This window comes from Schistocerca americana, chromosome 8, assembly GCF_021461395.2.
Source record: "Schistocerca americana isolate TAMUIC-IGC-003095 chromosome 8, iqSchAmer2.1, whole genome shotgun sequence".
Taxonomy (NCBI): domain Eukaryota; kingdom Metazoa; phylum Arthropoda; class Insecta; order Orthoptera; family Acrididae; genus Schistocerca; species Schistocerca americana.
The window spans coordinates 206,261,632-206,286,868 of record NC_060126.1 but is presented as its reverse complement, the minus strand read 5'-3'; the positions used below and the strand labels follow the sequence as shown (position 1 = coordinate 206,286,868).

The window sequence follows — 25,237 nt, the reverse complement described above, 5'->3', positions numbered from 1 at the left end:
TCCTACTCCCCTTAGTACGAGGTCAGGAGCAATATCATGTTGGTCATTACTCAGTTACAGCCTAATAATTACCAATGATTCTAATTGCTATTTTTAATTCTCAAATATATGGTAATAATTAACAATGACTAAAAGTCAGTATCACTCAGTAATGATTAAAAGGGAGAGTGCATTCTCACGTTAACTGGTATAAGATTCTAAAATGTTCTTATATAATGGCTGAATTTACACGACATATCACAGCTAACAGTCACTAATTATTTAAGTAAATGTCGAAAATCAGCCATCTGTAGTATGCAGGCTGAAAATACAAGACGCATGGATTAAACACACCAAAATGAATTGTAATTGGAAATCTAATGTGGATCATATCTCAAATCACAATAACTGACAAAATCACTAAAAGATTAAGAAATGCGACACTCAAAAATGGCGTCATATTTCGCGTAAGTACAGAAAGCACTCTTGTTCAATATGTTACGAATAAAACAAGTCTGACACACACACACACACACACACACACACACACACACACACACACACGCGCAGACAGAGAGAGAGAGAGAGAGAGAGAGAGAGAGAGAGAGACATACACATACACACATCCACTGGTCGCTGCCCGTCTCAAGACATGCGGGAACGATTCCGTGTGTAGCCGTCAATTTTTTCCTCCGGAGCCGCTCGGCTCCTCACTCAAAAGTGATTTCACCACCTCCCCCGCCACACGTGTCATCACGTCCCCTACATCTCGATGCAGCTCCCGCCATACACTGTTGTAATTATCTGCAATAATCCATCACAGGTATCTATATGTGAACGGGCCGACTCCAAGAAGCAAAAACTTAAGCGATTTTATATAGTGCACTACATGGAGATCTTGATCCCTCTCTAATCGAACTCCGCTCCTTCTGGAGGGTCAATAGATATCACCAATCAGTTATTTTTAAGTGCCAGTCACTGAACTCCTAATTCGTTATCGCGGCAGTGCCTCGCTTGGCATGTTGCTAGATGCAAAAATGTAAAAAAATTGCCACCCTCAAACATTTCCTGAGATGTCGACTCTAATGGTGTTTACTAATCCAGCCGTTGTAGTATTATGACATGTTCACATCTGTCGGATGTGATTCTGAAAGCAATGCGAGCTCTAATCGAGCTGACAACTTCTGGAAGGTTAGGGGATGCAGCCTGTGAGTTATTTTTAGCTACCTGTCACTGAACTGCCAGTTCATCAGCGCGGTAGTCTTTCGCTTGGCATGCTGTTAGATGTAGAATTTTTAAAAAAATTATCTGCTCTGGTACATTTCTGCGTTGCCTGCTCTAATGGTGTTACAAGTCATCCCATTGTAGTATTCTTACATTTATAGATGTGATGACAAGGGATTCCGCAAGGATCGCTATCTCTAATCGAATTTTGGCTTTCTGGGGGGTTCGCAGATACCACCTGTCTGTTATTTTGAACTGCTTGTCACCGAGCTACTCATTTTCGCAGTGGACCAGCGATCGGAGGAACGGTTGTGTGGCAGTGACTCATCACACACACTGATCGAGCGAGAAGGGTGCAGGAGGGATGTCTGTGTGACACAGACCAGAAACGGCCGAACGGCCGCTGGGAAGGGGCTTTGCTCCCCCAGACATACGCCGGTGAGCATTTTCACGTAAATACTGTATACTTTCAGCGCTGGGAATGTTTATAGTCTCCTCTACACTTCATCACAAATTTAAGAATATCTGCAAGGATAGCTTTATTTTTCTCAGTGTGATGCGCTTTTTGCGATGAACGAAATTTCCACATGCTTTTGTGCGTGCATTTTATCATGTTTCGAGCTCTTTGCTTGCTTTCATGTCAGTCGCAAAACGTATGCTTCCACGCTTACCACAGACTTGGGATCATTTTTTTCGGACAGCCTTTTATGTGTACTTCCAGGTAAGCTATACGCTGTGACCACCCATCAGGTGGATTCCAAAGCCTTGAGGAGATGAAGTAGGGTGTTTCTGCCAGACTGGTATGTGCACATATTCCCCGTTAGGATTTAGAAATTTTATCAACATGATATCATGCTACTTTCATTATGGACATGTTGAGCGCAAGTGAGAAACAGAGATGAACTTCGCAAGTTAGGTGGTAGACAAATGCAGCCTATGTATTGTTTTTAAATGCCTGTCACTAAACTGCTACATGGTATTTCTTCTCAACCATAAATTAAATTCTGCACGTATGTGGTCATGTTCAACACCTACATGAACTTCATGTTATTGCTACACCATAAACTGATTGCCATATTCCTTACCTATGGTGAAATACACAGCTTCACACACATATAACCATGTGTAGTCTCACAGTCCGGTAGCTGTCACTACTGAGGTGATTACATGTTGATGTGCGCCTCTTGTGGGGCGTACTATTATTCATTCTTCTGGAGTAGACCTTATGATTTACACAACCATGTGGGCAATGGCTGGTACATATTACACAGACAGTGAAAGCCTACTTGGGATTGTTTATTAGAACAGTCATGATCACAGTTTGTTGTAGGATATTGCTTGACTCTGAAATAGTTCGTTATATTTATCAATGGAGACATCAAACTGGATGTTATTAAAACAACAGGAAGCAAAAAGAAAGAAACAGTTACTTTCTGTGTGTGAATATACATGCAAAACTAATAAGTTTTTGTACAATAATGTTTGTTGTTATTCACTGTCTTGCCAAAAATCCTAAAGAGTCTACTACAAACGATGATCTGCTTGTATATTTTCGGCTGGGGGAAGTGAGTAGTTCGGTGACCTTGAAAAGTAGTAGCGAACCCCATTTATTACCCATACGATGCTGATTTAACGCCATCCAACAGTCGTTAAACGTACATCCAACCAGCAAGTTCGACACACTACAGTCGCAAACTTTAAGAGTTGAAATTACTACGTTGGACTACATTGGACACCAAATATAACATCGATTCTCTCTGACACAGCCCGTTTACATGTTTTCTGAAGGTGAATAACAGCAACCGTTTACGAAATTGATATAAGATTACAATTCGGAAACTGTGTTATGCTCACATCACCCCCTACAAAAAAACCGTAAGCGGCGGCAAACGTATGTGTCAGACAGCGATGTGTTACGAGAGCGGTAATCTGTTGCATTCTTATCTATGACATTTCAGCACGAAACATAGTGAACAGTGCTAGATCACATGGCATTTCAACACGAAAAAAAGTCAACAGGCCACAGCACATCATATATTTAACACCATGCAGAAGTTGGGAGCGCTAGCTTTTTGTTGCAACTACTTGAGAACATAACCGAAGAGTAGTTTTGAGCCGTGCGTGGCTCGTGTTCCCGCCGTCATGTATTTTACACCCTGTATTTAACGTACTTCCATCTCACTACGTTAATTTAAATTACTACTGTCACTGAGTTGCTGCTTTGCCTGACCGTGAGCGGCGTTAGCAGTGCGTATCGATATATCCCCTCTCGTAGTATCTTTGCTCGACTGCTATTACTTCCCGCTCGTTGTCTGTTGTAAGTGAGTTGGGATCGCCAATTCGGATTGCGAGTATAGGGTATGCCAGTGAGTTGGAACTTGTCTGGAGCGCAGTCCAGACCTGCCAGTCGGGGAGTTGCATGCGGCACCAGTGCTGTCGGGTTGGAGCAGTGAGGGTGGCTCCGACATGGCTCACCCGACCGTTGCCGTCACGCATCACTTGAGCCGGACCGCGGCCTTGGTGGATCGTCGGTCGGTCGTCCTACTGAACGACGCGTTTTGGCTCGCCGATCATTCATGAGTCGGCTGTGTGTGTATGTGCATCGACTCCTGATTTGTCTTCGTTCGTGCTTAGTTACTGTTGAGTATCGTTCAGGTCTTCGTGCAGTATTTCTCAGGTTGTGTGTGTAGTTGGTGCTTTTTCCTTTGACAAGTTATTTTAAGTGGTGTCAGCGTACTGCCTCTGACAGTTCGGTCGTCTCATCGGGGGACGTGTAACTGGTTCTCCGAGCGCTTCTGGGCCCCTTCAGTTACCATCTTGTGGAACTTGGGTCGGTCCTTTCCTGGTGCAGGGATGTCGCTTAGCCAGTGGGCGTGTCTCCTCTGCATGATTGGGTCCGAGCCAGTCGTGTGTCTGGAAGTGAGTGGGAGACGCACCAGCAGTGCAGTCGAGGATGCCGCCCCTCCCCCCCCCCCCAAAAGAAAATAAAACAGCGAGAAACTGACCTCAACCTTTGGCCCTTTCCACAACCATATTACCTCTTCTGCTCAGCGTGTGTAGCGGGAGTTTCAAGATACGTCCGCCAGAGATTGAGTCTCTCCATAGCGATCCACATAGCAGACTACAAGTCGCTCAGGCTCACCGCATTTGAACGCTTGAAGTTACTCGACAGAGGTACACATTCGTTCTTCAATTGCTAGATGTGAAGGTGGAGCAGCAAAACGGTTCGACTAGCAGCGAAGATACAAGACTTGGATACTGCCGGAGAGCTGGTTCTGTGACCTCACGATCCTGTTCAGTCTTGCTGTGCTGTTTATAATACTGTAGGATTCTGCCATACTGGCCAAGGCTTGAGACACTGAAACAGGTACTATGACGTAGAGTCCAAGTTCTAGAATATTGGCACTGCACATGAAAAAGTGCTACAAAAGTTTAGTATTTTTAGGAGCAAAAGTAGTTGTAGACTCAGTAGATTCAGTTTGGCAAATCAGACTGCATTGGGCTCCTAAGTAAATAAAGGATTCCCAGCTAGTTGTACCATAGCGACCCACACACTCTTTTGTTGGGTGACAGTACAACTTCTTTTAACTAACATCGATTTTCGCTGTAGACATGCGTTAATGCGTTGCGAACTTGTCGATGCAGACAAAACACTAAATGGCAAGCATATTTCCTATAAACATAATGTGATCTAATTTCCTCACATAAATTATAAGTGTTTTATGTTTTACATAGGATATCTCAGATTTCCAGCTGATTTCTATCCATTACTCACTGGTAGTCCAGGCTCATTATCCATCAAGAATGAAGTCTCTGCTATGAATTTCTAACATTTTATTCACATCTGACATTTCAACACGGTAAACCACTGAGCAGGGTAACGATATTTCCACAACGTCACCGTGCAGGTACTAACCTGTCTGGTTCTAAGATTAGAATCCAAAACATCTTCGATGACGGCAGAATACAAAATGGCTTAAACGGGGATACGAACAAGTCCAAAATAGTAGTTCCAATTCCCGATGTAATGTGGAACGATCGCGCATGTGTAATCGGAGAAATTCCTCAACGCTGTGCACGTATACCGGGTGTGACAGAGAGAAACAGTATAAAAGAAGTTTTCCAGCTCTTTGTTGTGGGTGAGATACAATCACAGTCAATATACTCGCTCTTCTACGGCCGCCGTTTGTAGCTCAGCGTGAGAAGCGTGAAAATCTCAGACATGTGCTGCAAACAGCTCTAGACGCGACAGAGCGTCATTTTTATTGATGTAACCTTGCCTCATATTAGATGAACAGAGATAAGTGCCATAGGTTAGAGATTGGATGAAAGATATATATTAGACACACATATCCACAGAGATGTATTTATCTCTTGGAAACACCAGAGCGAGCAGCGATGCATGTTGACAGATGGCAAAGTCATCTCATACTAGTGAAAGCGGCTCATGGAGACTTATGCCTCTGGAGACATACCCACATTGTAGATATGAGAACGGTTGTGATACACACCAGTAGAATTTAATCTTAAGCGGATAAATCTTACATGTATTGTCTGTCGGTCCTATACCTCAACAATATAAACTCTGTATTATTCAACGGTGGTCAGAAGGTGTTAAGATCACATTGTAATGATAGGTATCATATTAAGAGCAGACCTAAGTGTGATTGACGTAGGAAAAGCAGGAAAAGAACTCATTCTAAAGAAAATGCTTTATTCTTCACACTGTGTATTAACGAAGTATGAAAAAGTACATCATAAAAGAATAGTATCTCCTACAACATCGGTGGTTTCATCAACAGCACTCTTACTGTAGCTTAAACAGGTCTTTGACACACAGCACAGGGTGGAAGAGTAGGTCCAGATTTAGCCCAAACAGCATCGTGTCTGTAGGGAAAGAATAGTACTTCCACTTCTTCCCGATTGACTGATTTTGGGGGAGGGGACCAAACAGCGAGGTCATCGGTTAGGTAGGATTAGGAAAGCATGAGGAAGGAAGCCGACAGAACCATTTCGAAGGAACCATACCAGCATTTGTCTCCAGCGATTTAGGGAAATCAAGGGAAACTTAAATCAGTATGGCCGTACTCAGGTTTGAACCTCACAAATCCGAGTCCAGTGCGCTAACCACAGCGCCACGTCGCTCGGTCTATTGCTTCATGTAAGCAGATTTTACACAATTAAACATTGCCAGACTCTCTAACAGTCACATGGTGTCCTGATGCCGATCTCAGAATATATGATGGAGGTTTAATGTCAGCTGCATCCTTTGCAGTAACTAGGCTGGCAGAACGGTGATACTGTGTGTCAGTTCTATACCTCCACACTAAGAACTAACTGTTCCTCAGCGCAGGCCAGGCATTGTTAAGCTCACAGTGTAATCATAGCTATAATGTTAGGGCCAGACCTAAGTGTGGTTTCTGTAGGAAAAAACCATGAAAAGAACGAATTTTAACGATAGTGCTAGGTGTTTACATGAAAACTACATTTACAGGTAAATGTAGAATACGTGACCAGAAGTGACGCCAACATCACATGAGCAGAAGTGTCGGCATCTTGGGTCTTTAGAATAGGCTACATATAAAGGAAGTTTTGAAAGCAGATCGTTCTGTAACGTAGTGGTTGTTTGAGTGTGTTGGGGAGGTACATCGGTGAGTCGAAAAAATTCAAATGGCTCTGAGCACTATGGGACTTAACATCTGAGGTCATCAGCCCCCTAGAACTTAGAACTACTTAAACCTAGCTAACCTAAGGCCACCACACACATCCATGCCCGAGGCAGGATTCGAACCTGCGACCGTAGCGGTCGCACGGTTCCAGACTGTAGCGCCTAGAACCACCCGGCCACAACGGTCGGCATCAGTGAGTCGAACTGTTTCTTTTGTACGATACTTGTAACCTGTGTAGAATGAAGAGACTCTCACATTCGTCTCCTGAATCAGCATCTTTATACATTTCAAAGTATGATGTGCAGTAGATTAGGTTAGCTAAATCTAAATATAGAACATACGATGCGAGGTCGGCATATTTCAAAAGTTGGTCTTTAGCTATTAAGTAACGTTTTAACAAACTAAGCGAACGAAGCTATATTCTTTTATACCGGCGACGGAGATAAAACCGTGGGTTTCCATGAAGAGTGGAAGAACTGAGATGAAACGAACAACTCAATGCCGGCCGGAGTGACCGAGCGGTTCTAGGCGCTACAGTCTGGAACCGCGCGATCGCTACGGTCGCAGGTTCGAATCCTGCCTCGGGCATGGATGTGTGTGATGTCCGTAGGCTAGTTAGGTTTAAGTAGTTCTAAATTCTAGGGGACTGATGACTTCAGAAGTTAAGTCCCATAGTGCTCAGAGTCATTTGAACAACCCACAGGTTGAACATGCTGTGTGGTCTTCCAACTACTTGTTTGAGCATCTTGCGAGGGGTGACGATTTTGTGCATCATATTTGTCAAAACGATGTGCAAAAATTATTAAAAAGGATACAGCTGATACTAAAACATTACGTATCTTCTGAAGGCAACATCAGAACACCAAGCGACTGTCGGAGCTTCTGACAATGCTCAACTGTGAAAACTCTGCTTCCAGCAAGAAATGGGAATGTTATTCTTTCCCTACAGACCATAATGCTGCTTGCGTTAAAAGTGGACCCACCCATTCTTGGTGCTCTGCATGGCAGAGACCGGTTTTAGCTACAGTGAAATTGTTTTTGACGAAATTACCGACGTTATTGGAGATACTATTATATTATGACGTATTTTTTATACTTTTTTAACATACAATGTGAAGAATAAGGCATTTCAGTTGAAAAGAGTTCTTTTCTTGCTTTTTCCTTACGTCAGTTACATTTAGGTCTTCTCTTAAAATGACAGCTGTAATTACACTGTGATCTTAAAAACTTCTGACCTTCGCTGAAAAATCGTGAGTTTTTATTGTCAATATATAGAACTGACTGAGAGTACCACCATTCTGACAATGTAGCTCAGAGTGATTCCATGCGCTGAACAAAAGGAATTGGGTGTTGCAGATCGCACTCAAAAATTTGTTTCAGCGTTAGGTAAGATTTATGTGTTTAAGTTTCAATTATACTGGTGACTGCGACAACCGTTATTATGTCTATAATGACGGTAGACATCTCAGGTATGTGACTGAGCAGATAATTGTTTTTAAAACTCTCCATCTAATAGCACTCTAAGCGAGGGGCCACTGCTATAATAAATTGACAGATCAGTGATATACAGCTAAAAATGACTCATAAGAAGCATCTACTAACCTTCTTGAAGTGAGAAATTCCATTAGAGCTTGCACTGCTTTCAGAATAGCATTCTGGCACATGTGTAAATAGATGGATTTGTAAACACCATTATAATCAGGAGGAGGAGGAGATTAGTGTTTAACGTCCCGTCGACAACGAGGTCATTAGAGACGGAGCGCAAGCTCGGGTGAGGGAAGGATGGGGAAGGAAATCGGCCGTGCCCTTTCAAAGGAACCATCCCGGCATTTGCCTGAAGCGATTTAGGGAAATCACGGAAAACCTAAATCAGGATGGCCGGAGACGGGATTGAACCGTCGTCCTCCCTAATGCGAGTCCAGTGTGCTAACCACTGCGCCACCTCGCTCGGTGTGTAATCAGCAGCCCAGGAAATGTGCAAGAGTAGTTTCAAAATTTTTCCATACAGCAACGTGGCAAGTGAGGGGGCACTGTGATAATGAGTTAGCAGTGCAGTGACTGGCGGTTGAAAATAACTAATAGGCGGCATCTCTTCACTCTCCAGAAATAGCCTAATTCGATTAGTGAGTGATTAAGTTCTGCATGTGGAGCCTCATATGATACCACTTAAGTATTTGCTTCTTGGGGTTGGCAGTCGTGAACAGTTTGCATGGCGATACCTGTGATGGATTACTGCAGATAATTACAACAGTGGACGGTAGGAGCTGCTTTGAGAGGTGGGGGACGTGGCGACACGTAGTGGGGGAGCCGATGAAAGAGATAGTGAATAGAAGTGTTTTCTGCATTCTTATTTACGGAAAATATGTAGTAGTTTTTGGGGAGTGCGTTGTTTAATATGTGGAGCAGCATGAGTGATTTTTGTTTCCCTGCATTTCTACATTCACCACTGCAGTGTGAGTGTCAGATCTGTTTTCCTACGAGATTTTCGTAACAGAATGTTATCATGATATGGTTTGTTTCGCCAGCAGTGTGTGTGTCTTAGTCGTGTTTTGCTCATAACATAGTGAACAGCAGTGTTTTCTGTGTTGTTATGTGCGTGAAATATGATGCGGTTCCTGGGGACACATTTGCTTAATCTCTCAGTGATGTTGTCAGTCATTACATCACGAAATATGATGTGTTTTTGATTTCAATCATAAATCATTTTGGGGTGGTTAACCGACATGGGTTGTATTTACTCCGTCTGCATACTACAGATGCCCGATTTTTGACCACATGTATTTAAATAGGGATAACTGGTAGCTGTGATATGTCATGTAGATTCAACCATTACAGATGAGCATTTTAGAATCATTATCTCACAGTCAACATGAAAATGTATCCCTTATTTTTTAATCATTATAAATTGGTAGTGATATTGAGTAATTGGTAACTATTACCCTCTAACTGAGAATTAACCATAATAAGTAGGTAATCATTGGTAATTATTAGGCTGTATTTGGGTAATGACGAGCATGATATTGCTCCTGACCTTACACTAAGGAGAGCGACGAACTGCTTGAGGAGGGAGGTGGGAAATGGAGATTATGAGGGAAGCGGTGAGGGAAGTGTTGGGAGAAGTGGTGGGGGAATTGGTGGGGGCGAGAGGGAGGTGGTGGAGTTGGGGAGGGGAGGTGATCTCGAGCTTACGGGAAGGGTACCTCATTTGCATTAAAAAACCATTAAGAAAAGTAGTTCAGGAATGGTAGAGCCACACTGCTGATTGAAGCATAAAAGCCCACATGCCTCAATTTGTCAGAAGGCGGATGAGGATATCACGCTTAATGCGCAACAGGGGGGGGGGGGGGGGGGGAGTGGTTCTCTCTCCATCAGAGCACTGTTGCTAAGAGTTTTATGGCCAATTAGACTTGGAGCCGCTATGCAAAGAACACACCCTGAGAGGAAGACTGGGCGTGCAGTCGGACACACAGTACTGTAACAGGAAGCTGCAATACTAATTGCTAGGCTACAATGTGCAAAGATACAGCACAGTGAAGCACGTTGTGGATAGTATGTTCAAGAGGCAATAAGTGAGAGACTCTTCTGGAGCACTGATGCGCAGCATGGGATCCTTATTAGATAGGATTGACAGAGGACATCAAGAAATGTTAAAGGAGGGTTTAGGAATATCGTGAAACAGGGGAGAGAGTGTCATGGACATGATACATGAGTTTGGGTGGCAATCATTAAAACAAAGGCACTTTCCGTTGTGGTGAGATCTGTTTATAAAATTTCAATCACCAACTTATTCCTTCGGATTCGAAAACATTTTAGGGCGAAATGATCATTGTAATAAAATAAGAGAAACAGTGCTCGTAAGGAAAAATTGAAGTGGTCCAGTAGAGAAATACTCTGAAGGTAGTTTGATGAAACCTTTGCTAAACAGTTAACGGTGAACTGCAGGGTGGTCACGTAGACGTAGGGGTAGATGTGGATGTAGAGCCAGGGAGAAATTGTTCATCAGGTGGAAGAGGATATCCAGGGAACGATTAAGAAAACAAGAGTGCAGTGGGCTGCCGATAATCGCTCAGGTTTGAAGCGATGGCGTCTGCTACCTGGATTCCGAGACCATTGTAAGTTGTTTCCAGAGACTTGCGTAAATACTGGTGACAGCAAGTCTCATTGGTGAGGTGTCCACACAGCTGTCGATTTTCAGCATCCTTATGAGGACTCATTGGTGCACTCTGGTCTGGAGCCGAGTGGAAGGACTAAACCAGAGGATTCCGCAGTTTTCTGACGAGATCGGATTCAGATTCCTTGCTTGCACGGTGGATACTTCTTAATCCACAACGGACAAGTCAAGTGTGCACTGCACTCAGGTTGCAGAGTACGTGTGGAACGCACCTTTATTTCGACTAAACGGAAAACTGAGATTATTCAGTACAACAAAAAGCAACAGATAAAACATATATTTCAGCAGACCGGATAGCAAATGCGGAAGTGAAAATCTCAAAACATTATCTGCTAACTGCCTGAGTATTCGCAGAATGCTCCGGAGCTCAGATCTTTCCTATAAAGCTCTCCTCCGCTTTTTCTACTAGGAACTGAGACTTGGTTGAAACTTTAAGAGGAGATTAGGGTAATTATCGACCACGAGTGGAAGGTACACCGGAAAAATAGGTCAGACTCTCTCCGAGGAGTGTTCATAGCGTCAGGCAGAAGCACTATGTGTAGTGATGTCCAGAATGAATCCAAATGCGAAAAAATATGGAAAAATTTACCTGAGATTAGTGGACTAAAATAAATAATCGGATATTTCTTCCGAACACTGGATTCAGGCACATCGCTCATTTGAAGATATCAAAATTCGATAACTCGGAAATACCTTGGGTATATGGTACATCTACATCTACATCTACATTTATACTCCACAAGCCGAAGGGCACTTTACGTGTCACTGTCATTACCTCCCTTTCCTGTTCCAGTCGCGTATGGTTCGCGGGAAGAACGACTGCCGGAAAGCCTCCGTGCGCGCTCGAATCTCTCTAATTTTACATTCGTGATCTCCTCGGGAGGTATAAGTAGGGGCAAGCAATATATTCGATACCTCATCCAGAAACGCACCCTCTCGAAACCTGGACAGCAAGCTACACCGCGATGCAGAGCGCCTCTCTTGCAGAGTCTCCCACTTGAGTTTGCTAAACATCTCCGTAACACTATCACGCTTGCCAAATAACCCTGTGACGAAACGCGCCCTCTTCTTTGGATCTTCTCTATCTCCTCTGTCAACCCGACCTGGTACGGATCCCACACTGATGAGCAATACTCAAGCACAGGTCGAACGACTGTTTTGTAAGCCACCTCCTTTGTTGATGGACTACATTTTCTAAGGATTCTCCCAATGAATCTCAACCTGGCACCCGCCTCACCAACAATTAATTTTATATGATCATTCCACTTCAAATCGTTCCGTACGCATACTTCCAGATACTTTACGGAAGTAACTGCTACTAGTGTTTGTTCCGGTATCATATAATCATACAATAAAGGATCCTTCTTTCTACGCATTCGCAATACATTAGATTTGTCTATGTTAAGGGTCAGTTGTCACTACCTGCACCAAGTGCCTATCCGCTGCAACTCTTCCTACATTTCTCTGCAATTTTGTAATGCTGCAACTTCTCTGTATACTACAGCATCATCCGCGAAAAGCCGCATGGAACTTTCGACACTATCTACTAGGACATTTATATATATATTGTGAAAAGTAATGGTCCCATAACACTCCCCTGTGGCACGCCAGAGGTTACTTTAACGTCTGTAGACGTCTCTCCATTGAGAACAACATGCTGTGTTCTGTTAGTGGTTAGTAGTCCTTCCCGTTGTCGACTGGGGACACTGCATACACGTTATCGGCGGAAAGCAGAATTAGTTTTGCGAAGTAAAGCTGAAAACACCGACACCTGTCTCGTACAAATAGGTCAGCAATCTACACCCGAAAAGAAATCTTTTCCACATATTCACCAGTGAGAGAGGAATTAGCGAAGATAATGCTATTGCAGCGCGCCGGTCGTTCCTAATGAGACGGCTATGGAGCCTGGCGCTCTGCTCTCCCACCCGGGCGTTGCGGATTCGATGGACTGGCGGGACTAGAGGGACCCATCGGAGGTGAAGACATCCGCAACAAGACAGACATGGTTCAGGAAAACAAACGCTTCTGCGGCCTGGAATCGCATTGACTGGAGCAGAATTGCCTTTAGTGATGAGTCTAGCTTGCAACTGAGCCCCGGTGACTGGCGAGGACGCGTCCAGAGGCGCCTCGGACAGTGGTGGGATTCCAGCCCGACTGCCGCCCGCGATACCACTCGACAACGGTGTGTTGTGGTCTGCGGAACCGTGTCGTTTTACAGCGGGACCCCTTTGGTTGTGATTTGTGATCTGCGACACCTTTAAGGTACAGTGGAACGTTAAAAAAAATGGTTCAAATGGCTCTGAGCACTATGGGACTTAACTTTTGAGTTCATCAGTCCCCTAGAACTTAGAACTACTTAAACCTAACTAACCTAAAGACATCACACACATCCATGCCCGAGGCAGGATTCGAACCTGCGACCGTAGCGGTCGTGCGGTTCAAGACGTTAGCGCCCAGAACCGCAGGACCATCCCGGCCGGCGCAACGTTGAAGATATTCTACGTTCTGTTTTGTTGCCTTTCATGGAAAGCCATCCTGGGCTTACATTTCAGCACGGTAATGCCTGCTCGTACACAGCGAGAATTTCTACTGCTTGTCTCGTGCTTTCCAAACGCTACCTTGGCCACGAAGGTCAGTGACTCTCTCCCCAGTTGAGAACATTTATAGCATTGTGGGCACGGCCCTCATACCAGCTCGGGATTTTGACGATCTAACGCTCCATTTATATAGAATTTGGAACGATATCGCGTAGGAAGCCATTGGATAACTGCCAGTCAATTCTACGTCGAATAACTGCTGCATAAAGGCCAGAGGTGGTCCAACGCATTATTGACTTGCTTAATTTGTGAAGGTCTTTCTCTTGAATAAATCATGAAATTTTATCTGAAACTCGCATTATTTACTTACGTTTACATGTAAATCACTTCTACCTATTTTCGTCCCTTTCGGTTAATTACTTGGTGGTGCGTCGTTTTTTTTTTTTTTTTTTTTTTTTTTTTTTTTTTTTTTTTTGTCGTAGAGTGTAAATGCAATGAATATCTGTCAAGGTATTTGTTTATAACATCGATCGTATAAAAATTTAGTTATTCATCAACTCTGTATGTTATTTACAGTCTCTATAGTTATTTCGCACATAATAAAAATTCTAATTCATTCCTGTGTTGGCAACACATCGTGACCACGTAAGATTTTGATTTCTCGCTAAATACTGATCCCTACTGCACTATTACTCTGCGGTGAGGTTTTATCTCAATGCTCTCTCTTCCTCTTTCATGTGATAGCGTGAGGCGCTGTGTGTATTGGGGGGGGGGGGGGGGGGGCGGCTCACGTTGACTGACGACATAATACTCGTTAAAGAAACCACAGAACTGCAACTTCATGCTAAAGGTTTGGAGACGAGCAACAAAATGTAAAGCACCTGTAGCGAAAATCTCAGTCGTAAAAGTCTTTAAAGGGTAAAAAATTTACTTAGACGTAATTATTCAATCACTGATGACCTGTAAATTCAATTCACTATCATTGAGAGCTGCAAAAAAGTTGTAAGCTCCAATTTGATGGACATCAAAGTATTTTCAGCAATCCGTGAGACACTTAAGCCAAAGCGGCGCTGTGCCCGCGCAGTACCTTCAATACAGATTACCAATCCATCCGCCCACCGACAAAAGACATGGAGCTCTGCCTTGGCCACGTGACCACTATTTCAGTCACCCTCATATCTCTGAACCTGACCACCATTCACAAAATCAAACATATTATACCATTTTCACAAATTACAGTCTAAATAACCTTGATCAAATTTTATTACTTTGTCGTACAGTATTCTCTCTATACTTAGCACTAATACTCAGTTTCATTTGTTTTCTTCGTGATATTCAGAGCTGCTCCTAACACTAGTCAGCGCAACATATTTACTCACACTGACTCTGCAGTCCTAACACACACTGACTCTGCAGTCCTACGTTAGTCAAATGCCAATATTACATTTGCAGAATTACAGGAATATCATTAAATAAATCTGGGTACTGATGCGATAGTAGAATGTGTCTTATGCTGCGATACTCAGTTGTTTACATGTGGAGAAAACATACTTTAAACACCTCTTTTCAGGATATTCACAAACGATTTAAAACTATTTGCTTATTTGTTAACTGCAATAGAAGCCTGTTCATTCCACAGCTAGCATTAAAAACTTAGCTACGACGTGACATATGCACATACTGCATGTCTATATCATTAGTTACAGTATTTATACACAATTACAGTTTCAAATGTTAATAACTTTGTTAGCAATAATTTTATAAACAAGGTAATAATTTTGAGAGCTCGTCTTACTATAAAGAGACAGATGATGCCTTTAGATTTTATGTAGCATATCTGCCAGCAGCTTTAGTGTTTTTCGTGAAACTATCAATTTTTCAGTTTACACACCCAGTCACTTCATCGTCTTACTCGCTCAGCTGGCGTGTCGTCTGTTCCCTCGCCCTTGGTATTTGCCAGTAGCCGAATCGCTGTTGTCTGTCTTCCAGCAGCGGCCCTCCTGCAACCCTTGCGTCCACTGTCGGTCGCTCTCCCCAGGGTTCAACCTCACTCACCTTGCAAAATTATTAAGGCTTTCGTGGCCACTTGTTGACAAACTGGCTGTTGGCTTCTGACTCGGGTTCTTCGGCCGACGTTCATCTAATGATTTTACTGACGTTTCGCCAGCACGAGTGGCTAGCATTGTCAGAGCTTCACCCTCCATTGCCGGTGGTGAACTGGAGCCGAGCTCGCGGCCGCAGACTACATGTACCTGGCGCGCCGAGGGGTTGTCCTCGGTCATTTCCGGTGCTGTTCTCCTCTTGCTACCTGTGACGGTCGCCAAACACTCGGCGAAGTAAGGAATCAGAAAAAGAAATGTCGGGTACGGCCTTTCTGCAATACATTCCCAGAGTGACGGACGGAAACGGTCGTATATTTCGCAAACACGGCGTAAAGACGATTTTCAAACCGACAAGGAAGGTCAAAGAGTGTCTTAGATCGGCAAAGGAGAAAATGGACCTACTTGCAATGTCGGGAATATACCGTATACCATGCACATGCGGAAAAGCTTATGTCAGAATGACTGGACGATCAATCAACACCAGGATCAAAGAACATAAGCGACATTGCAGGTTGGGGCACGTGGAGAAATCGGCCGTGGCAGAGCACGCACTGAGTGAGACCGATCACGTAATAAAATTCGCCGATACGGAAGTTCTGGCTGTAGAGAAGCACTATCACACGCGCTTGTTCAGAGAAGCTGTAGAAATACAAAAACACGGGAACAGTTTCAACAAGAAAGAGGAAAGCCTAAAGGTAAACGGATCCTGGCTTTCCGTACTGCAGCGAACGACCGTCGCAGGTAGCAAGAGGAGAACCGCACCGGAAATGACCGAGGAGAAGCCCTCGGACGTTGGCGCTCCAGGTGCATATAGTCTGCGGCCGCGAGCTCGGCTCCAGTTCACCACCGGCAATGGAGGGTGAAGCTTTGACAATGCCAGCCACTCGTGCTGGCTAAGCGTCAGTAAAATCATTAGATGAACGTCGGCCGAAGAATCCGAGACAGAAGCCAATAGCCAGTTCGACACTCACATTGCTTGGGCACAATACGGCAACTTGCCAGCCACAACGGGCCGACGAAATATTGTATACACGCATCATACTTAGCGAACTAGCGACCTGTACTGTCAGAACGGATGCACTGAATTGGCTGCATTGGACGATTTATTGGCGGGCAATACCCCTAAGTACTTTATGTGATATCAAATATTTAGAATTGCAATTACTGTCAATGGCGATATTTTCAACAAGTTACCTGTAGGATCCAAAATAGTGTCCTATTATTGATGATGATGTCTGGACAATAACAGTAACGTTCAAGTCTTCGAGTTATGTTCTGCTTTGCTCATAGAAGTCGCTTCCAGCTGACTTATCCAAAATCAACAAGTCACGTAGGAAATCAGTAGCTCGTCATTAGTAAAATATTTCCGGGTATGTGGCTACGTAGTCGTATTTTTGTACTGATCAAAGTTCCGGTCATCGTTGCATATGTGCTATACGTTGGTTTTCACCACTACATGGTGACGTAATCACACACCCGAGAATATTTTACTGGATATGGTAATGTACGCGAAAGTCTACGCTCGAATTCTTTAATCAGTTGGCATTGTGTCATGATACCATGACAGTTCTACCTGCGCCACGAACATGAATAGAATCAATGTGAAACGACATTCTCATGTATTGCTGGATTCCACGAAACATTCGGCAAATACTGTTTATCAGTATGTAGTTTTATGATTTTGTACAAGTCGTTTGTTTCCAGACTACGCTTCTACGTGGCGTTAGAATTTTCCCAGATGGCAGTGTAGATTAGCCAAAATACACTCCTGGAAATTGAAATAAGAACACCGTGAATTCATTGTCCCAGGAAGGGGAAACTTTATTGACACATTCCTGGTATCAGATACATCACATGATCACACTGACAGAACCACAGGCACATAGACACAGGCAACAGAGCATGAACAATGTCGGCACTAGTACAGTGTATATCCACCTTTCGCAGCAATGCAGGCTGCTATTCTCCCATGGAGACGATCGTAGAGATGCTGGATGTAGTCCTGTGGAACGGCTTGCCATGCCATTTCCACCTGGCGCCTCAGTTGGACCAGCGTTCGTGCTGGACATGCAGACCGCGTGAGATGACGCTTCATCCAGTCCCAAACATGCTCAATGGGGGACAGATCCGGAGATCTTGCTGGCCAGGGTAGTTGACTTACACCTTCTAGAGCACGTTAGGTGGCACGGGATACATGCGGACGTGCATTGTCCTGTTGGAACAGCAAGTTCCCTTGCCGGTCTAGGAATGGTAGAACGATGGGTTCGATGACGGTTTGGATGTACCGTGCACTATTCAGTGTCCCCTCGACGATCACCAGTGGTGTACGGCCAGTGTAGGAGATCGCTCCCCACACCATGATGCCGGGTGTTGGCCCTGTGTGCCTCGGTCGTATGCAGTCCTGATTGTGGCGCTCACCTGCGCGGCGCCAAACACGCATACGACCATCATTGGCACCAAGGCAGAAGCGACTCTCATCGCTGAAGACGACACGTCTCCATTCGTCCCTCCATTCACGCCTGTCGCGACACCACTGGAGGCGGGCTGCACGATGTTGGGGCGTGAGCGGAAGACGGCCTAACGGTGTGCGGGACCGTAGCCCAGCTTCATGGAGACGGTTGCGAATGGTCCTCGCCGATACCCCAGGAGCAACAGTGTCCCTAATTTGCTGGGAAGTGGCGGTGCGGTCCCCTACGGCACTGCGTAGGATCCTACGGTCTTGGCGTGCATCCGTGCGTCGCTGCGGTCCGGTCCCAGGTCGACGGGCACGTGCACCTTCCGCCGACCACTGGCGACAACATCGATGTACTGTGGAGACCTCACGCCCCACGTGTTGAGCAATTCGGCGGTACGTCGACCCGGCCTCCCGCATGCCCACTATACTCCCTCGCTCAAAGTCCGTCAACTGCACATACGGTTCACGTCCACGCTGTCGCGGCATGCTACCAGTGTTAAAGACTGCGATGGAGCTCCGTATGCCACGGCAAACTGGCTGACACTGACGGCGGCGGTGCACAAATGCTGCGCAGCTAGCGCCATTCGACGGCCAACACCGCGGTTCCTGGTGTGTCCGCTGTGCCGTGCGTGTGATCATTGCTTGTACAGCCCTCTCGCAGTGTCCGGAGCAAGTATGGTGGGTCTGACACACCGGTGTCAATGTGTTCTTTTTTCCATTTCCAGGAGTGTAAGTGATGATTTTCTCGAGCCGTTAACAATGTTTCACAGCGATCAGTGAGTTCAGACGTCAAATGATGATAGATAAATTTTATTCTTCCTTTGAAAGAGGGCTAACGTCATGATAATCAAGATATAGGACTACTATAAAAGATCCATTCATGTTCAAAGCCGTATATTTTCCAAAGTATAACATGTAAAAGTATGACTAATGCATGAACAGAACCGTAAACTCATGCATTTTACATCTGGATCTCTACAAATGTTCTGTGAGTGCGTCTCTGGTCGCAAAACATACGTGCAAGCGGTAGTCAAGTTCGTACCTAGTAACATCCTGTCAGCGGTCATCAGAGCAGTATTGGTGCGTTCTTAGAGCTGATCCAGTGTCCTTGGCAGTTGGGGTATGTAAACACAGTCCTTAATGTATCCTCAAAGGAAAAAGTGACAAGTCGTTACGTCAGACGACTTGCAGGCCAAAGGAAAAGAGGCATATCTTCTTCACTACTAGGCCCAGTCTAGCTAATACGAAATTCGTCGTTTATGTAGCAACGAATATCGATACTCCAACGAGGTTGTACCCGGTCTTGTAGGAAGATGAAATTCTCGGAATGACCAGTCAGGTATGGAAAAAACCACAACTGCAACATATCGCGATAAGAGCTACTGTCATAGTATACTCACAGACGAAAAACGGTGTATACAGCTCTATGACACTGAACTAATTGTTGGTAAGGCGGGTACCAGGTTGAGATTCATTGGGAGAGTGCTTAGAAAATGTAGTCCATCAACAAAGGAGGTGGCTTACAAAACACTCGTTCGACCTATACTTGAGTATTGCTCATCAGTGTGGGATCCGTACCAGGTCGGGTTGACGGAGGAGATAGAGAAGATACAAAGAAGAGCGGCGCGTTTCGTCACTGGGTTATTTGGTAACCGTGATAGCGTTACGGAGATGTTTAGCAAACTCAAGTGGCAGACTCTGCAAGAGAGGCGCTCTGCATCGCGGTGTAGCTTGCTCGCCAGGTTTCGAGAGGGTGCGTTTCTGGATGAGGTATCGAATATATTGCTTCCCCCTACTTATACTTCCCGAGGAGATCACGAATGTAAAATGAGAGAGATTAGAGCGCGCACGGAGGCTTTCAGACAGTCGTTCTTCCCGCGAACCATACGCGACTGGAACAGGAAAGGGAGGTAATGACAGTGGCACGTAAAGTGCCCTCCGCCACACACCGTTGGGTGGCTTGCGGAGTATCAATGTAGATGTAGATGTAGAACAGAAAACATTCATTTTAGGAGAATCTCGTTCATGCGCCATGTTTTCGTGAGAATTTTCAGTGCCCCACACACTCACAGGTAAATGGAAGGTTGCATCGTCGCTGAATATCTGCTTGGAGACGAAATGTACGTCCTCAAGCGTTTCCTCCATTGCGATGCAAAATTGGTGGCACTGGCCAAAATCTTTCGGTTTTAATTGTTGAACGAGTTGCAGACGTTACGGTTTGAAATGTAACCACTGTCGCAAGATGTCCCACACAGACTGCTACGGTATTTCATTTTCGTGGCTTGCGCAAACCCTTAATTATTTTGGACTGCGTACTCAACTTTCTCTCATCCTCTCCGCTGGCCGACCGATTTCCAGAGACAACTAGTTTCCCTAAACTGTCGGGGCAAACACACAATGCTGTGTTTATTCAGGCAGGTTCTTTTCCAAAATGTCTTCTGACTGCACGCTGCACTGTATTAACAGGTAAATATCTCGTATATTCCAACACAAAAAACCTCTTTTTCCTACTGTATCGCCATTTTGTCAAGGCACTGCAGTCGTAACGCCAACTGGTGGGCACAATGCAAACTCGGTGAGTTTACGACTCCTCTCATGTATAAGTTATGTTTGCACACGTAATTATTTGTAAAATATTGAACTCTGGAAAGGACTGAATCATTTAGTGTATTCCGACCCCGGCAGCAGAGTGGTCAGAGCGACAGAATGTCAATCCTAAGGGTTCGGGTTCGATTCCCGGCTGGGTCGGAGATTTTCTTCGCTCAGAGACTGGGTGTTGTGTTGTCCTAATTGTCATCATTTCATCCCCATCGATGCACAAGTCGCCGAAGTGGCGTCAAATCGAAAGAGTTACACCTGGCGATCGGTCTACTCGACGGGAGGCCCTAGTCACGAGACATTTACATTTAGAGTAACCCTCTACTGAAAAGTTGCCAACGTTAGCCTTATACTTTCGCTTGGAACTTAGGTTAGAGAATGTATCGCGGTGTAGGTCACATCTAAGATTTCATTTTCTGATAAATGTTTATCATATGACTTAAGAACGTTAATGGAATATAATCGCTTCATGAAACTTCGGAAAATGGAGCCAACAATGGAACCTTGTGGAATACACAATTAAGACTGTCACAAAATTATTGATAGGGATACTTACATTGGTTTGATTCCCTTGAGATACAGAAAAGTGTCTGCGATGATAGCTGGAATTAGGTGGAAGAGCACAGCGCCGGTAACATACCCAAATTTCGCTTTAAACATAAAGAGGTAAGCTACCCAGAAGTTTCTTATGCTGGGAAAACTTCTTCCATGATGTGCGTAGTTGATTACTTGACCCCAGGATATGGGATGGCGTGGTGTCGATACGCAGTTGAAGATGCCCGGTTCAGCTGATGCCTGCTGTATCAGAGTTCGTTTGCTGTGTCTGCACCTGGAATAGATAACAACAGGGGCGAGTAGACATGTCAGAAGGGAATCTGTACACATACACTCAGGTGACATAAATCATGGTACAACAATGTGCACATGTATAGAGAGCGTTAGTATCGCGTAAACAAGGTTAAAATGGCAGTGCATTCGCGGAGCTACTCAGGTGATTTATGTGAACGGTTTCCGAAGTGGTTATGGCCGCAAGACGGGAATTAACAGACTCTGAACGCGTAGTGCTACTTGGCGTTAGATACATGGGAAGTTTCATTTCAGAAATCGTTAGGGAATGCAATATTCCAAGATCCACAATGTCAACAGTGTGCCGAGAATACCAAACTTCAGGCATTACCTCTCAGCACAGACAACGCAGCGACCGGACGGCCTTCACTTAACGACCGAGAGCAGCGGCGTTCGAGTAGAGTTGTCAGTCCTAACTGGCAAACAGTTCTGCGTAAAATAAAAGCAGAAATCAATGAGGGACGAACGACGAATGTATCCGTTAGGACAGTGCAGCGAAGTTCGGCGTTAATGTGCCATGGCAGCAGAGAACCGAAGAGATTGCGTTTGCTGACAGCACGATATCGCCTGTGTCGCCTCTCTTGGGGCCGTGACCATGTCGGTTGGGCCCTATACGACTGGGGAACAGTGGCTCCGTCAGATGCGTTCCGATTTCAGTAAGTGAACTGATGGTAGGGTTCGAGCGTGGCGCAGACCTTACGAAGCCATAGCTCCAAGTTGTCAACAAGGCACTGTGCAAGCTGATAGAGCCACCTAATAGGTACTTTTTTTTTGGACCTTGAGAGGACCGGTGATGTTACTTGGAGGTGTAATATCCTTGAGAGCTTCACAAATTGGGCTTCCAGGACATTACAAGAAGTCGGATCACGTGGCGAGAGGCAGTGATGGACCTTTTGAGAGCTCGCTGCGGCGAACTGACACGTTGAAGCCAGTGAGGCAAGCATTGGAACGCAGGTGGCTAAGTAGCCAGATACGAGTTTTGCACAAAGCTGTAGAGTGTGTGCGTAGCTGTAAGGGAAAGACAACAGTCTGCAGCTAAGATGAAATGAAAGACTAATACTGTGCGCTTTCAACAAAATTACTTCACTAATCCTAGAAACATGATGCTCAACAATCATGTACACCAGAAAAATCGCGGCAATGGGACGAGCTCGTTGCAACTTCAATTATCACTCTAGGATGATTACAAGGGTGAGTCAAATGAAAACCTTAAATATTTTTTAAATATTATTTCATGCGCAGAAGTGGTACAAAGCTGTATCCCTTTTCAACATAATCACCCCCACGCTCAATGAAAGTCGTCCAGTGCTTACAAAGTGCATAAATTCGTTTAGGAAAAAATTATTTTGGTAGTCCGAGCAACCACTCATGCACCGCATGGCGTACCTCTTCATCAGAACGGAACATCTTTCCTCCCCTTGCGTCTTTCGTGTTTGAGTGGTCCAAACATATGGAAATCACTTGGGGAAAGGTCTGGTGAGTATGGTGGATGAGGAAGACACTCAAAATGCAGGTCTGTGATTGTTGCAACTGTTGTAGGGGCAGTGTGGGGCCTTGCACTGTCATGTTGCAAAAGGTCACCTGCTGACAGCAATCCACGTCGCTTTGATTTGATTGCAGGACGCAGATAATTTTTTAGGAGATCTGTGTATGATGCACTGGTAACAGTGGTCCCTCTAGGCGTGTAATGCTCCAAAATGACTCCTTTTTCGTCCCAAAAGAGAGTCAACCTTCCCTGCTGATGGTTCTGTTCGAAACTTCTTTGGTTTTGGTGATGAGGAATGGCGCCATTCCTTGCCCGCTCTCTTCGTCTGGTTGGTGGAAGTGAACCCATGTTTCGTCCCCAGTAACGATTCTTGCAAGGAAGCCATCACCTTCTCGTTCAAAGCACCGAAGAAGTTCTTCACAAGCATCATCACGCCGTTCTCTCTTTTCAAGAGTGAACTTCCGTGGCACCGATCTTGCACACACTTTGTGAGACTGGAGCACATCATGCACAATGTGGTGTGCTGACCTATGGCTAATCTGTAAACATGCTGCAGTGTCATTCAGTGTCACTCGGCGATTTTCCTTCATTATGGCTTGAATTGCTGCATTGTTCTGTGGAGTCACAACTCGTTGTGCCTGACTTGGATGAGGAGCTCTTTCACTGAAGTCACACCATTTGTGACCTTCCTTCTCCATTCGTAGACTTGCTGCTGTGACAAACATACATCACCGTACTGAACATCCATTCGTCGATGAATTTCAATAGGTTTCATACCTTCACTACGCAAAAACCAAATAACAGAACACTGTTCTTCCTTGGCGCAAGTTGCAACTGGGGAGGCCACCTTTATACTGATACTGCGACGGTATGTGTCTATCTGCACTATGCTGCCACCTAATGGCCATTCTGCTCGCTGTTTGTAGCACGCTTACCAACTTACAGGGTAACGGCGTGAAATTTCTATTTGTTATTACAAATTTACGTTTTCATTTGACTCACCCTCGTATAATGGTAGTTAAATTGTTTCTAAATACAATAGATTACCAAATTAATAACAACTAAACCACCGGGGCAGTCCGATTATATGATGCGTCAGGTAAAAACTGCCGCCAGTAGATAGAACATGTTACTTTTCAAATCAGCCTGTGTATGAATAATTACAGCAAGTGTTTTTAAAAATTGATACTCATGTATGCCAGTACTACAAGTATAAAGATAATGAAAGAGTTTCCCTTCTAAGGCCGTACAGTCCAGAATCGGCATGTCAATCAGACAAAATTGCCGTCAGCAGTGAGGCAATCATCCCGCCGACGTACCATGTTGAAGCTACCAGTTGGGTAAAACAGAGTGTCCTGATGCGTGGAGAAATGCATAACTGCCTGCTGCACATCTTCGACAGGAATCACCGATCCTTCAAGGCCGTTTTTTAGGGGCAGAAGGTATGATAATCGTATGGGCAGAGTTCATGGCTATAGCGCGGGTGCTCCACAGACGCCTACTTGGCGCGGCGTAACTACTGCGTAACGACCTTCCACAATGGTGGTTTTCGAGAAACATGCTGTGCCATTCACGTTTTCCATTAGCTGATGGAAGTCTATCGGTGTTTTTCCTTCGGCAACCAAGAAACGAATAACAGCCGACTGGTCCTGTCTGGATGCGCTTGGTAATAACGTCGCGATATGAAAGCTGGTTTTGCCTGGGTGCCAGTGTTGGCCTCGGGTTAGTTAGAAGAAGGCCAGTTACGGACCTGCAACAAAACTGTCTGCGTCCTAGACACACTGGATGTACTCCTGGAGTTATGGGTGCGGCTTCGTATGACAGCAGGAGCTTGGTTGTTCGAAGCACACTGACTGCAAATTTTACGTCAGTCTGGTGATTAGACCTATTGTGGTTCATGAACAGCATTCCAGGAGTGTTTCCCAACAGGCTAGAGCTGGCCCACACACAGAAGTTGTAACCTAACACTGTCTACTTATTGCCGACATGTTGCCTTGGCCTTCTCATCCACCAGATCTGTCTCCAGTCGGGCGCATATGGGACATCATCGGAGGACAAATCCGTCATCATCCACAGACAGCATTAACTATCCATGTATTGACCGAGTAAGTGGAACAGGCCTGGAACTCCATCCCAAAAACTAACATCCGTCACCTGTGTTAATGCAATA

At 44.9% G+C, this 25,237-nt stretch overlaps 1 protein-coding gene across 1 annotated transcript in view; it reads right to left on the bottom strand.

Moving 5' to 3' along the window:
- LOC124545305 (fatty acyl-CoA reductase 1-like) overlaps nt 1-25,237 on the bottom strand; it is a 233,108-nt gene that overhangs the window by 66,805 nt on the left and 141,066 nt on the right. The window contains exon 7 of the mRNA XM_047124202.1: nt 21,292-21,564. Within this exon, the coding sequence (XP_046980158.1) occupies nt 21,292-21,564 (273 nt within the window). The remainder of the gene's footprint in view (nt 1-21,291; nt 21,565-25,237) is intronic.